At 42.7% G+C, this 13589-nt stretch overlaps 1 protein-coding gene across 2 annotated transcripts in view; it reads right to left on the bottom strand.

The window, feature by feature from the left end:
• Positions 1–9906, bottom strand: part of LOC129768176 (uncharacterized) — a 77166-nt gene extending 67260 nt beyond the window's left edge. For both annotated transcript variants that reach the window (XM_055769643.1, XM_055769644.1), the window contains exon 1: positions 8947–9906. In XM_055769643.1, the coding sequence (XP_055625618.1) occupies positions 8947–9231 (285 nt within the window). In that variant the 5' untranslated portion in view covers positions 9232–9906. The remainder of the gene's footprint in view (positions 1–8946) is intronic.
• Between the last annotated feature and the right edge of the window lie 3683 nt (positions 9907–13589).

Below are 13589 nucleotides of genomic sequence, written 5' to 3'. Positions count from 1 at the left end.
GAGGCGATATACGTATATGCCATATTTTGTACGCATATAAAGCCGTATATAACGATATGCGATGCTTTTTGGACTGATATGCGATTTGATACGACAACGTTACCACTCAATCCATCGAGGACATGGAAAATCGTGTTTTTGCATTTTATGCGATATTAGATATATATGATCGATATTTTGATTGATATTTTATGCGATTGTGATTTGATACGAAATTATATGTGACTTATCATGTGCAAAGTTATACGATTTAATGTTTGCTGGGCAGCCAGTCCGTAGCAGCCAACGTAAAAACAACAAATAAATAATGAGAAACGTCAGACAGCAAAACACAGTAGCAAAAACAAAACAATCTAACGTGATACGGCAAAAGAGTGGCAAACGAGTTGAGAAGAAAAATAATTAGTTATCCTAGAATAAAAATCTTTTTCTAATATATCTAAAGGGTGTGTCACATCAAATTGCATCACGGAAAAAACGCTGTAGAAATTCGCCCAGTAGACCGATCCTTTTGTAAATTTTAGACAGTAAAATAAAAACTATTAAACAACTTTTGGGATTTTCTTTTTATTCATACTTCGAGCCCAAGCCCGTATGCTCGCACCTTCCTCTTTACCCCGTCCATAAGGTTCTGTACAACGTCAGGTTGTAGTTTTTTTTGAACAGAAATCCATTTTCTCTTGAAGTCCGCCTCCGATTTGACAACTTTTGGGTTCTTCCGGAGGGCCTGCTTCATAATCGCCCAATATTTCTCTATTGGGCGAAGCTCCGGCGCGTTGGGCGGGTTCATTTCCTTTGGCACGAAGGTGACCCCGTTGGCTTCGTACCATTCCAACACGTCCTTTGAATAGTGGCACGAAGCGAGATCCGGCCAGAAGATGGTCTGGCCCTCGTGCTGCTTCAATAGTGGTAGTAAGCGCTTCTGTAGGCACTCTTTAAGGTAAACCTGCCCGTTTACCGTGCCGGTCATCACGAAGAGGGCGCTCCGCTTTCCGCAAGAGCAGATCGCTTGCCACACCATGTACTTTTTGGCAAACTTGGATAGTTTCTGCTTGCGAATCTCCTCCGGAACGCTGAATTTGTCCTCTGCGGAGAAGAACAACAGACCCGGCAGCTGACGAAAGTCCGCTTTGACGTAGATTTCGTCGTCCATTACCAGGCAATGCGGCTTCGTCAGCATTTCGGTGTACAGCTTCCGGGCTCGCGTCTTCCCCACCATGTTTTGCCTTTCGTTGCGGTTAGGAGCCTTCTGAACCTTGTATGTACGCAGGCCCTCCCGCTGCTTGGTCCGCTGGACGAATGAACTTGACAAATTCAGCTTATTGGCGACATCCCGGACCGAACTTCTCGGATCACGTCTAAACTGCTTAACTACGCGCATGTGATCTTTTTCACTGACGGAACATCCATTTTTGCCGTTCATCACCTTCCGGTCGATGGTTAGGTTCTCGAAGTATCGTTTTAGTACTCTGCTGACCGTGGATTGGACGATTCCCAGCACCTTACCGATGTCCCGATGTGACAACTCCGGATTCTCGAAATGAGTGCACAGGATTAATTCACGACGCTCTTTTTCGTTCGACGACATTTTTCCAAATTTACAAAAAATTGACAGTGAAGCATTGCCAACGTGATCTATACACTCTTATCTGATTATAAGCGAAAGCTGAAGATATAATTCCTAAAAATTAAATTTCTACAGCGTTTTTTCCGTGATGCAATTTGATGTGACACACCCTTTATATCCTACGGTTAGTAAAACTTACTTCTATAATATACACTATTTCTACAACTATACTTACAACTTATTCTTACAGCTATTTACATTTACATTCCTACAACAAATCTTAACCTATTTCTACAATCAAGAGTGAACTTAAAGGTAAATGAATTTATAAACTTTACTAGACTTATAACTAATAGTACGGTCATTTAGTAGTCACTAATCAAGAGGATTTACAAAAGAAGTGTTCGGATAAAACGAAGAACAAAACGAAAATGTAAGTGAAAACTTTGTATATTGTGAACCATGAATGTACACGGATACATTACAGCTTTGAAGCTGCGAGTTAGCTGCTATCTGGACGTTTTTCTTACCCCATCCGAACATTCTTCAAAGATTTTCTGGTGCTATGAATCCAGAAATGCAGGTCGTGAGTCATTGCGCGACCTGTGTGTGACCGACCGGACTCGGCCGACAACTTAGTCGGGTGCGATACATGCGAGACGTGGGTACACCTCGGATGTGCACAAGTGAGCGATTCGATCGTCAATCGCAGTTGGAAATGCGATCAATGTCGTGCAGAGCATTCCATAATCCAACCACAAGGGTCGGTTGCTCGTTCCACTTCGAGCAAGCGCTCGTCCAGGGTAGACCTCAACCTGAGGATGATGGAGGAACAAAAGGCCATGCGAATGAGGAGAATTCTGGAAGAAGAAGCAGCTCGGGCTGCTACAAGGAAGAAGTTAGCTGAGGAAGAGGAGGAGTTTCTCAAGAAGAAGTATGAGATTCTTCTAGCAGAGACGGAGGATTCGGAGGATGGAGCCAGTAGGAGATCGAGAATGAGCAGTCGAGCTAGTCGGGAGAGGGTCCAATCGTGGCTGAGCAACCAGGAAGTCGGCACAACACATAAAGTGGAAGTAGTGCCATCCAGTAGCATTATGCCAACGATCGTAGTCTCAGAAGCAGCTCAGCAGTCTATCGTTCCTGTTCCTGCTACTTCAAGTCCCATCGTGTCGAACATCCCTGTTTCGGCAACTTCTGTCCCAGCGTCAACTTCTACGCCAATTCCGATGGACGTTTCCAGGAGCGTCGAGTGTGCTGATGGAACAATCGTTCCTCAAGTGCGAACTCCGGTGATGTCAAGACAACACATCGAAACTACCCCTCGATCAAGTAAGTTCGTCGATGACTAGATGCTTCTCTTCTATCGGGATCAACTCCCGTGGGCCAATGGATGAAGAAAGGGCTCCACTAAATAAAAGTGCTCCACCTTCGATTGTCGACTTTTCTTCTGTAGCTGGTCGCAATCATCTACCAGAAAATAATAATCAAATAAATATGAGGTCATCGGGATGTGATAATGTGATCGCGTCTTCGACTAGTGTAGGGCCAATGTTACACGATAGATTAGTAGAGAAAAGTGTACCAGAAGTTTTTCCCTTCTACTATGGGCCCAGTCACATACCTATGCCCAGTTGTAATCCTATGTTCTCAACTTCCAATCCAAGTCTGGGTCAGAATTATAACACAAACAGTTTGATGCAAAACTTCCACAACATCGTCGCTACTAATCCAACAATGTCGTTTCTCAATGGGGGCGCTGGATGCTTGGCAAACGGGTATCCAGTAATTTCACAAAATCCTGCTTCATCAATAACGATGGGAATTTCTCGATCTATGCTAAATTTCGGATGTCAACCAACGTGGAGTAACGCGAATATTACCAGTACGAGCGTCGCTGGGACGAACGGTGGAATAGAGTCGGTCCCCATGAAGCACATTCCGGTTTCATCGCAGAGAAGGTTGATTCTGAACAGTGTCGGCGAAGTTCCAGGACTCACCAATGTATCGATGCCACCTACATCCAGTGTAACCTTTCCCCAATTTGGGACTCAGCAACAATCCGTTACTCCAGTCCGAAATGGGCCATCTAGTGAACAAATGGCGGCGAGGCAAGTGATGCCACGGGAGTTGCCAAACTTCTCTGGCGATCCGCAGAACTGGCCGTTGTTCTACAGCTCGTTCTGCAACTCCACAGAAGCGTGTGGATATACGGATTCGGAAAACCTGGCGAGATTGCAGCGTTGTCTAAAGAGTAGTGCGTTAGAAGCAGTTCGGGGTCGTTTGCTGATGCCACAGTCTGTGCCTTTCGTTATCGATATACTTAGAAGGTTGTATGGTCGACCAGAAATTTTAATACATTCTCTCCTCCAAAAGTTGCGAACGGTACCTTCCCCAAAATTTGATAACCTGCAGTCGCAGATTAACTTCGGTCTCGCGGTACAAAACGTCGTAGATCATATGACTATCGCCAATCTTCCTGATCATCCGTGGAATCCGACGCTGCTCCACGAATTAGTAGAGAAATTGCCACCTCAAATCAAGATGCAGTGGTCTTACTACAAGAGCAGATTCTCTTGTGTCAACCTAACGACCTTTAGTGCTTTCATGTCCGAGCTTGTGATGATGGCGTTACGCTTCCGATGGACGCCCTCGCACTGAACTCGAAGACTGGTAAATCGATTAAAGAAAAACCGAAGCTGTACATGCATACTGAGGATCAGCAGGAGAGGAACTCTGAATTAGCCGAGAAAATGAAGACGCCAATGGAACAGCCAAAGAAGACCTGTGTGTATTGCGGTAAAGAACATCACGAGATCGCGAACTGCATCCAATTCAAAGCGCTCGATGTTGACGGTAGGTGGAAGGCAGTTAAAGAGAAGAACCTGTGTAGGAGTTGCCTTGTACCACACCGCAAATGGCCATGTCGTACCAAAAAGGAGTGTGGCATTAACGGATGTAGAATATATACTACATCCAACGAGCAGTTCGGAAAAGACGAACACAGCGAGAACTACAGGGAATACAGACACTGTTGTACATCAAAATCCACATCGCTCTAGGTCTTATTCTTTATTCCGTTATTTGCCAGTTACTATACATGGAAATGGAAAACATGTCAGTACTTATGCGTTCCTGGACGATGGATCGAATTCTATCCTTCTGGAAAACAAAATCGCGTCCGCTCTAGGCATCAAGGGGCCAACCGACGGTTTCTGTCTGAGTTGGACAGGCGATATCTCGCGGGAAAAAAAAAGAATCTCAACGAATCAGTATAGTAATCTGCGGGGATGGTAAGAAGTTTAAACTCCATAACGTGAGAACGGTTCAGCAGCTCCAGTTACCTGCGCAAACGATGCGCTATGAGGATCTAGTCCAAACCTACCATCATCTGAAGGGACTTCCGGTTCGCAGTTACGAGGATGCGATCCCGGGCATCATCATCGGTATAGAACACATACGACTACTAACTGCATTGCGAACACGAGAAGGAAAAGACAATGAACCGGTAGCAACAAAGACACGTCTCGGATGGTGCATATTCGGGAAAAACTCCGACAGCGGTACAGCGATGGAGCAGTTGAACCTACATCTAGCTGGTGAGGTGCAAATTCGCGATCTGCATCAGTGGATGAAGCAATTTTTTGCCGTTGAAGAGTCGAGTTAAACGTTAAACCCGAACCAGAAGAAGACAAATGAGCGCAGAGAATAATGGAAGCAACCACACGACGTGTCAAAGGTGATTTCGAGACAGGGCTGCTTTGGAGGTTCAACAACATCTGCTTTCCCGATAGCTATCCGATGGCATTGCGGCGATTGCATGCGTTGGAGAAACGACTAAGTCGAGATCCAGTTCTTGAAGTAAAGGTGAGAAACCAGATAATGGAATATGAAGTGAAGGGTTATGCTCATCGAACTACGCCAGAAGAACTTCGATCTACGAACCCAAATAAGGTCTGGTATCTACCTTTGGGAGTTATACAGAACCCGAAGAAACCGAATAAGTTGCGGTTGATATGGGACGCTAAAGCACGAACAGGAGGAGTGTCGTTTAACGACATGCTATTAAAAGGTCCTGATCTGCTGGTAGCCCTGATGGAGGTATTACTACGGTTCAGACAAGGGAACATCGCAATAGTAGGCGACATAAGAGAGATGTTCCATCAGATTTGGATTCGAGACGAAGACAAGCAGGCCCAGCGATTCATTTATCGATCATGCCCTGGGTCAGAACCCCAGATATATACTATGGACGTTGCGACGTTTGGAGCGACATGCTCGCCGAGTCTGGCACAGTACGTAAAGAACAAAAATGCAACGGAATTCGCGAGATCCTTTCCGAGAGCGGTGAAAGCCATAACAGATAACCACTACGTGGATGATTTTCTGGACAGCGTAGACACAGAAAAGGAGGCCGTCCAGTTGGTTAACGAAGTGAAATTCGTCCATTCTCAAGCAGGATTCGATATCCGTAACTTCTGCTCTAAATCAGTCGAAGTCCTAGCGAGAATCGGAGAAACGGAAGAACGCCAGCAGGTATCCATGAACCTGGACAAATCACCAGAGTCTGAACGGGTGCTGGGATTGACCTGGAGGCCAGCAGACGATGTCTTTAGCTTTGACTTGAGCAATATGAAGGAGGAGATTAGGGAACTTGTCGAGAGTAGAACCATTCCTAGCAAACGACAGGTTCTGCGAACTGTAATGTCCCTATTTGACCCATTGGGACTCATTTCACACTTCGTGGTGCATGGGAAGATTCTCATGCAACAGATTTGGAGAACCGGAACGGACTGGGACGAACTCATTGTGGAGGAATTGTGGGATCAATGGAAGCAGTGGTGCCAATACATGCAGTGTTTGGTTGAAGTGAAAATTTTGGTTTCTTGGCGATCTTGAATTAATTTGTTGATTGGTAAATGAATTTTGCCGCCAGTTGTTTTGTTGTGTTTGGTTATTTCTGTTTTGTTGGCGCAGATTTGGATTGTTAAATTGTGGATTTCGATATCCACGATTTTGATTTTGGTAATTTTGGTTGCCATATTTATTATTTTGATACGTATATCTATTTTGAGACTGATTTCCCGGTCCTCTGTTATTGTTTCGTTTATTGTAAGCGAATACTTTTGCTGAATCACTTAGTAATTTTTCAGATTCTATCTCTGAAGCCTTTTCTATTGCTTTGGTTAGAGAGTTGAATTCTCTGTATTTAAGTAGTTGTTTTATTTCGTTGTTTCTAGCGCCAGTTGATAATGCTTTTAATCCAGCATTCGTGGCAAGTTTTGTAGCCGTTTCTAGTGGAACGTTTTCGTTTAAATACGCACGTTCCAAATTGAGAGTTAGTTTTTCAATTTCCTCTGAGAATTTAACGAAACTGTCGCTCTGCTTAGTTGCATTTAGTTTCGCGATTAACGTGTTCGGCTCGACTGCAATTTGGCATTTTTCTTTCAGTTTTGTTATGATGGTGTCGATACTGTTTGGAGTTTCTGTTATTGCAGCTCGTGCTTTTCCTTCCATACGTGAAAGGATTGTTTGTATTGCTGCTGCATTATTATCGTTGTTGATCAGTGGCTTAAGCCGGGTTCAGACGGTGCGAGTAAGCATACGAGTCGGTCTAGTCAGTTACTGCAGTGCAGCTACTCACACCGTGTGAACACATCATGCCAGTTATTGTCATGTGTGATCCGGCGTGCGAGCTACTTCAAAGTTTTTTGAATTTACTCGCACTTGCATGCTTCACAACGTCAAAAACAGAATTTAGCGTTCGAATCAGTGATGCCAAATGTAATGAAATGTCTCTATTTTTAAGATATTTGAAAATATGTGAAGATATTTATAGACTTGAAAATTATTGGAAAAACAAATAAAACCCTCATAGTTTCTAAACGAAATAATTGTTATTTCGTTTTGCACGCTGGCGGGGCACGCTTTCTTTTTGAGATAGTTTTCTTGAGAATCTCTAATATAGAATCATTATCAGATCACAACTTACAAAAAAAAGTATTGTTCTAAGAAACAGAATACATATTCGATTTAAAAAAGTACATTTTCATTCATTATTAAAATTTTTGAAGCGTATTTATTGCACCTGCAAATCGACTATCATTTTCATTTCACAAAATAAATAAAATTAAAAAAAAAAATCTTTTAGACTACCATTTATAACATCACATCCTTTCGGAATTATCTGAGCTATGGATGTTTTCGAGATTCTAAAAAATATCGACAACAATCCCAACGATATTCCAAAACAAAGGCACATCAATGTCATTTCTAATTTAACTCTTGCAGGTACAGCATCCCTCATGACTGTATCTTGGCGTTGTATTCGTGGAGCAATTAAATCCAACAGTTTTTTCACTTGTTCAGGTGTTATTATCAACACTGCTCTGTAATCTCGGGGATCCTCATCGTAGAGTTCCTTCAATATTGTATTTGTTGCTCCTTTTCTTTGCATCTAATTCCTGGCCCGAATCCTTTTCTCTTTCTGCTTTTTCGGATAGTACCTTCAGTTCAAAGAAATTCAGCACAAAGTATGTATTTTTAAACACGATCAGCGTTTGTTTTGCTATAAAATTGTGTGATGATACATTCAACTGAAAACCTAAGATGAAAACTGCCAATAAAGAAGTCGATTTTGGACCAATCATTTGACAAATTCGGACCTGATTGCTGTTTCTGACTATTTGATGGACATTTGAAAAGTCGCCTGGCATCCCTGGTAAACCCGTGCCGTAGTATCTAGTTTCTCGCCAGCAGCTCACACTGTGTGAACGGACAAGGCGAGTCAACCAATTGTCAAGCGAGTCCACCGGGTCAGTAGCTGCTCATTGTCAAGTCAGCTACTAGCAACGTATAAATGGGCCTTTACACGCCTGCAACGACGATATTACGTTATTAAGTTTATCTGGTTTTCCATCGTAAGGTGGAACCAGGGACGTGATTACCTTTATTATTTCTACTACGCTAGCCATTTTAGATTCGTATAATAATTTTGTACGATTACAAAATATCACTGCGTTTACTAGCGATTTAAACTTAATTCTCCTCTCTGGGGAGTAGGTTAGTTTTTGGGTAATAATTACATAAATTTCGTCGTATAATGACCTTGCTAATTTCGTATAGTATGTGAGCTGTGTTAATGATAATTGCTCTTCAATTTTAGCTAATTTTACAATCACCTCGTTGTAGGTTATTTTTAGTAGGCTTTGTTTTGATAATAATGTAGTTTGTAGGAATTTCCTATTAGGATTTTTCTTTAAGTGCGATTGCAAATTTTTTAGCACTAATATTTTGTCCTCTAGTTCTAGTATTTGTGCTTCCATTAAAACATATCTCTTAAATTTATGTAGTTATAAACATTTGTCTTTCATTTCTTTTACCTTGTTGCTTGATGCGTTTAGAGTTGTCACATTGGTGTGTTGATATCCTTCCTTACCGGTTGTGACCTGCTTATCGGTGCGATCAAGCAGTGGGTTATTCGTGATGTCTGCTGGGCCTCCCTCGGTGCGAGAGGCTTTTCGTATAAGCCATTGGCTTAGCCACTTCGATGACTTCACAGCATCTTCGTTTCTCACATAAAACGATGTTTTTTCACACTTGTAATGCTGCAACTGACCTCGCAGCTTTGAGGGCCTCGGCGCGCGTGCACTTTTTGTACTGTTCATATATTTTCAAACCAGCCGATACCAATAGTATGGCCAGTATTATCCATAGGAGAAATTCGCTATTTTCATGGAACAGCGTGTGCTGTTCCAAACTGTTTAAAATGGTTACCTGGGCGTCGCCAGTATTGTCTTGTTTCTTTTTTGAACTTATTAGCCCCATTGCTCACTTTTGATTTATCTCACTGTCTCACTGTATAGGTCGCTGCACCGTTTTGTACCACTTGCTAATAATTGTGACACCAAAATAGTTCACTTTTCCGTCGTCGACGAAGAGACTATTGTATTCAAAATGCACTTAACATATGAACGCGATGATTTGACCACCGACGTGTTCTGACATTGCTCGTTGTTGTAACATTACGCCTCTACTCGTAGTTAATATTAGTTGTCCATGTTCAATGGGCATTAACTTTTTTGCGTGTGCTCGAATGTTTTTTGCTTTGGTGGGTATGGGATGTTTCAGTACATTTACCATGTTGAATTTCTCGGTAATTTTTACTGCACACGAATTTTTGAACTTTTTTATCACTTCCACATATTGTTTTTCCTCTAGCGCTTTCAACAGGCTAGAAATGCTTTTTATATTTGTGTCTATAAGGATTGGTAAATTCACTTCACTCGCGGGTTTTAGTCTTCTTAATGTTTCATTTATTTTAGTAATCGTCATTATCGCACTTCACTTCATTTATTTATTTTTTTTTTCACTTTAGGCAGGCTTCGCATCTCGGACGGTCGCCATGTACTGTTCAAAAAGTTTACTGTTAGCTTGAGAATCTTGTAGAGGCTTTCTTTTGACTTATAAGGTATCCTACAGTGGACCAGAAAGGTAGCACCAAACGGTATCCACTAGTAGGACCTCAAACTCGCGAGTTAAGCTTGTAGAAGGTCTCAAAAGCAATTGTCTCTCGTTTATTTATGTCGGATATTTATATGGATTTACACAGTTTGTTCAGCTTAATTCTATCCTACTCTTATTCTATAATAATCATGTAAGTGAATGAGACAGCGGGAGAATCACACTTTGGTTTTGTAAAAATGCATTGTCAAATATTCAGTTGGCAATGGCCCTCAACTGATAGTGCAATTTGAAACCCTTCGTTTCATTGCCACTCGGTCGGGACCACGCGGCTGGAAGTAAGGGGAAAGAGATAATTTAACATAGGTCGAGGACTGCACTTGTTGCTGACGCATATGGACGTAATTTAATTTGCTTATGCAATATTTGTTTATATTTTACAGGGCGGATGGCATTTTGGATAATTTATTGATGTGTTGTATTACAGGGGTTTTTAGCCCATGACAAGAGTACCACGCTGTTTCTTTAAAGGGGTGAACATCTCTGCACTCAAAGAGGCGGAAGTTCATCTATTTGTGGATGCGAGTGAATTGGCATGTGCGGCGGTTCTTTATCTCCGAGTCCTCGACGGCGGTAAGCCCAGGTGTGCTCTGGTAGTCGCTAAAACTAAAGTGGCCCCACTAAAACCTCTCTCCATTCCACGTCTTGAGCTTCAAGCAGCGATGATCGGAACAAGGTTGATGGACTTCGTCCTGAAATCCCTGGATGTCCAAATGAAGAAACGCTTCTTGTGGACAGATTCCTCAACTGTTCTCTGCTGGTTGCGGTCTGATAGCCGGCGGTATCATCAATTTGTTGCCTTTCGTGTAGGAGAGATCCTCTCAACAACTACAGTGGATGAATGGCACTATGTACCATCAAAAATGAACATAGCCGACGCAGCCACGAAATGGAAGGAGGGGCCAAGCTTCGATCCGACCAGTCCGTGGTACAATGCTCCAGAATTTTTATACCAAGAACAGGATCAGTGGCCTTCAGAACCCCCGCGGAAACAAGCAGAAACAGAAGTCGAACTGCGTTCTGGATTTCTCGATTTTCTTTCTCAAAAAGAGTTGTGTGATGCGGAAATAGTGATATGGAAGCAGGTGCAAGCTGGAACCTATTCAGACGAGTACGCGATTCTGGAGCGTAACCTAACGAATCCCACAAGTTTAGCTCCATTCCCGAAATCTAGTCCACTCTATCGACTTTCGGTATTCTTGGATGAACGAGGCGTCGTCCGAATGAACAGTAGAATATCTACTTCGCCGTCTGCATCGTATGACACGAAATTTCCGATTGTGCTGCCAAGGAAAAAGACGGGTGGGTAATGTCGGGGACATAACCGGAGTGACGTAGGACTATACAAAGGGGACAGCTTTTGTTAAATATATATTTTAAATATATTGTTTTATTTTCTTCTCCTACGTGAATACCTACCTATCTACCTGAAAAATGGATTAGTTTACTGTTTACTCTTTATGAACATGTTGATGGTTCTGAAAAGAACCTTTGGTGTTGTGTTTTTGTTATCACTCGATATTCCCATCTTGTTCGGTTAAACCTTCCTGTTTAGCTATTGCGTTTGCCACTCGCCACAGCTTTCACAGTTGGAAAATTTCTTCCCATCCAGCTTGTGACATGTTGTTCAGTAAATTACAATTTAATGCGACGTGCCGGAGAAACACTTTGCCACTCACTGAAACTAATTGTTGCCTTGATGAGCGCCGAACCGAAGCTGCTCTGTTCTTGATGCGGGTTTTCTGATCGTCGTGAGCAGCTTTGCAAGCCAACTCGAGCACTCCGACGGCCGAAACTCTATAATCGCTGTTAGGTATACTGGTGCTCCGGCACCAATCCGTTCGGCCTAGTTACCCTTGCGGAGCAATCAGTGAATGCGACCAACAGGGAACTGGAGACCTGCACGGTTCGAGTGAGACTTTGCCTTTCCCTTAACTTGTCCTCCTTTGTTACGTCCACGATGCCGATGCCGTACAACCACACGGGTTTACGGTTTGAAAGAAAATAAGATATTTTTTTGGGGTCCGCGTGTTTTATACTCTAGCGGTACACACTCACAGGATAGAGACAAATCGGCAGACTCAGCAAGAGGGGCGAGCCCAACGAGACGAACGAATGAGCGTTAAAAGGGAGCGATGGCAACATGCACATGCAGGCTAAAAAGGGTCCTTTTCAGGATCACACAATTATCTTCAATCTAAAGGGTTTATTGTTTTGTTATCACTCGATATCCCAATCTTGTTCGGCTAAACCTTTCTGTTTAGCGATTGCGTTTGCCACTCGCCACAGCTTTCACAGTTGGAAAATTTCTTCCCATCCAGCTTTGTGACATGTTGTACAGTAAATTACATTCAATGCGACGTGCCGAAGCGCCACTCAGTGTCGCATTGGAGGCGATTTTAACCTGTAATTGAACATTTGCGATGACAGTTGTACAGTGTCGACTTTCAATGTGGGGTCATAATTTGGATCTCTATGTTTACAAAAATGTCCAACTAAATAAGTCGCATTACATGTCCGTCCAATTAGCTAAATGTCGAACTAATAGTAAATTACTGTATTTTCAATCTGGAAACAATTTAAGAATTGGTGAAAATTGAATAATCAGGAAAGTCCCCAACTATCAATAAGCTCAGAACAACTGCCAAATTCACATACTCATCAGATCCTGGCAAACAAATTATGAAAAAATCAATTTGTGTTTTATTATTATTTTGGATAATGTTTTAGAAAGCATTGAACTGTATTTCCTAAACTCTTTTTTGGAAGGTTTAATGGCCCTGAAAAGCGCCTTGTTTTATGGAATGGTTCCAATTTAGAAAACTTAGTACTCGTGGTTTTGAAAAAAACCATTTCGAACGCCCTTGATGTCGCTTTGTTCTGGATTTGCCACCAAAGCAGTTTGTATAAAGAACAAACTTTTTTCTTCTGCTACCTGATACCGTTTTGCGATTGCGTTTGCCACTCACTGCAACTGCCTGTTGTCTTGATGTCCACCGAACCGAATGTGTTCTGTTCCGAATGCGGGTTTTCTTATCATCGCGAGCAGCTTTGCCAGCTAACTCGATCACTTCGACGGCCGAAACTATATAACGCCGGCTAGCACTGGTACTGGTAACGAACGGACTGGTGCACTGGTACTAACGCGCTCGGCCTAGCTACCCTTGCGGGGAACTTCAGATCAACACGGTTCGAGCGGGATTTTGCCTTTCCCTTCACTTTTCCTCCTTTACCATGTCCAGACATGGCTGCTTGTGTTGGTTTGTTGATGTGTTGTGATGCGAACCGATGTGGTGTACGGTTTGAATGAGAATGATCGTTACGGCAGCGGAGCGGGGATTTTTAAGCTGACTGGCTGGCTCGAGAATTACGCATGTGTGAGACTGCGACCAATGTTTCGTTAATTTTTTTCTTTTTCCTTTCCAATCGTGCTTCATTCTATTTCGCTGCTGCTCTGGTTGCCCGTTTTGGTCGGTACGATTTGAGGAGCACAAAATGGACC

This window comes from Toxorhynchites rutilus, chromosome 2 (genome assembly GCF_029784135.1).
Source record: "Toxorhynchites rutilus septentrionalis strain SRP chromosome 2, ASM2978413v1, whole genome shotgun sequence".
Taxonomy (NCBI): domain Eukaryota; kingdom Metazoa; phylum Arthropoda; class Insecta; order Diptera; family Culicidae; genus Toxorhynchites; species Toxorhynchites rutilus.
The sequence above is the reverse complement of the archived record's forward strand: the minus strand, read 5'-3'. Positions and strand labels throughout refer to the sequence as shown.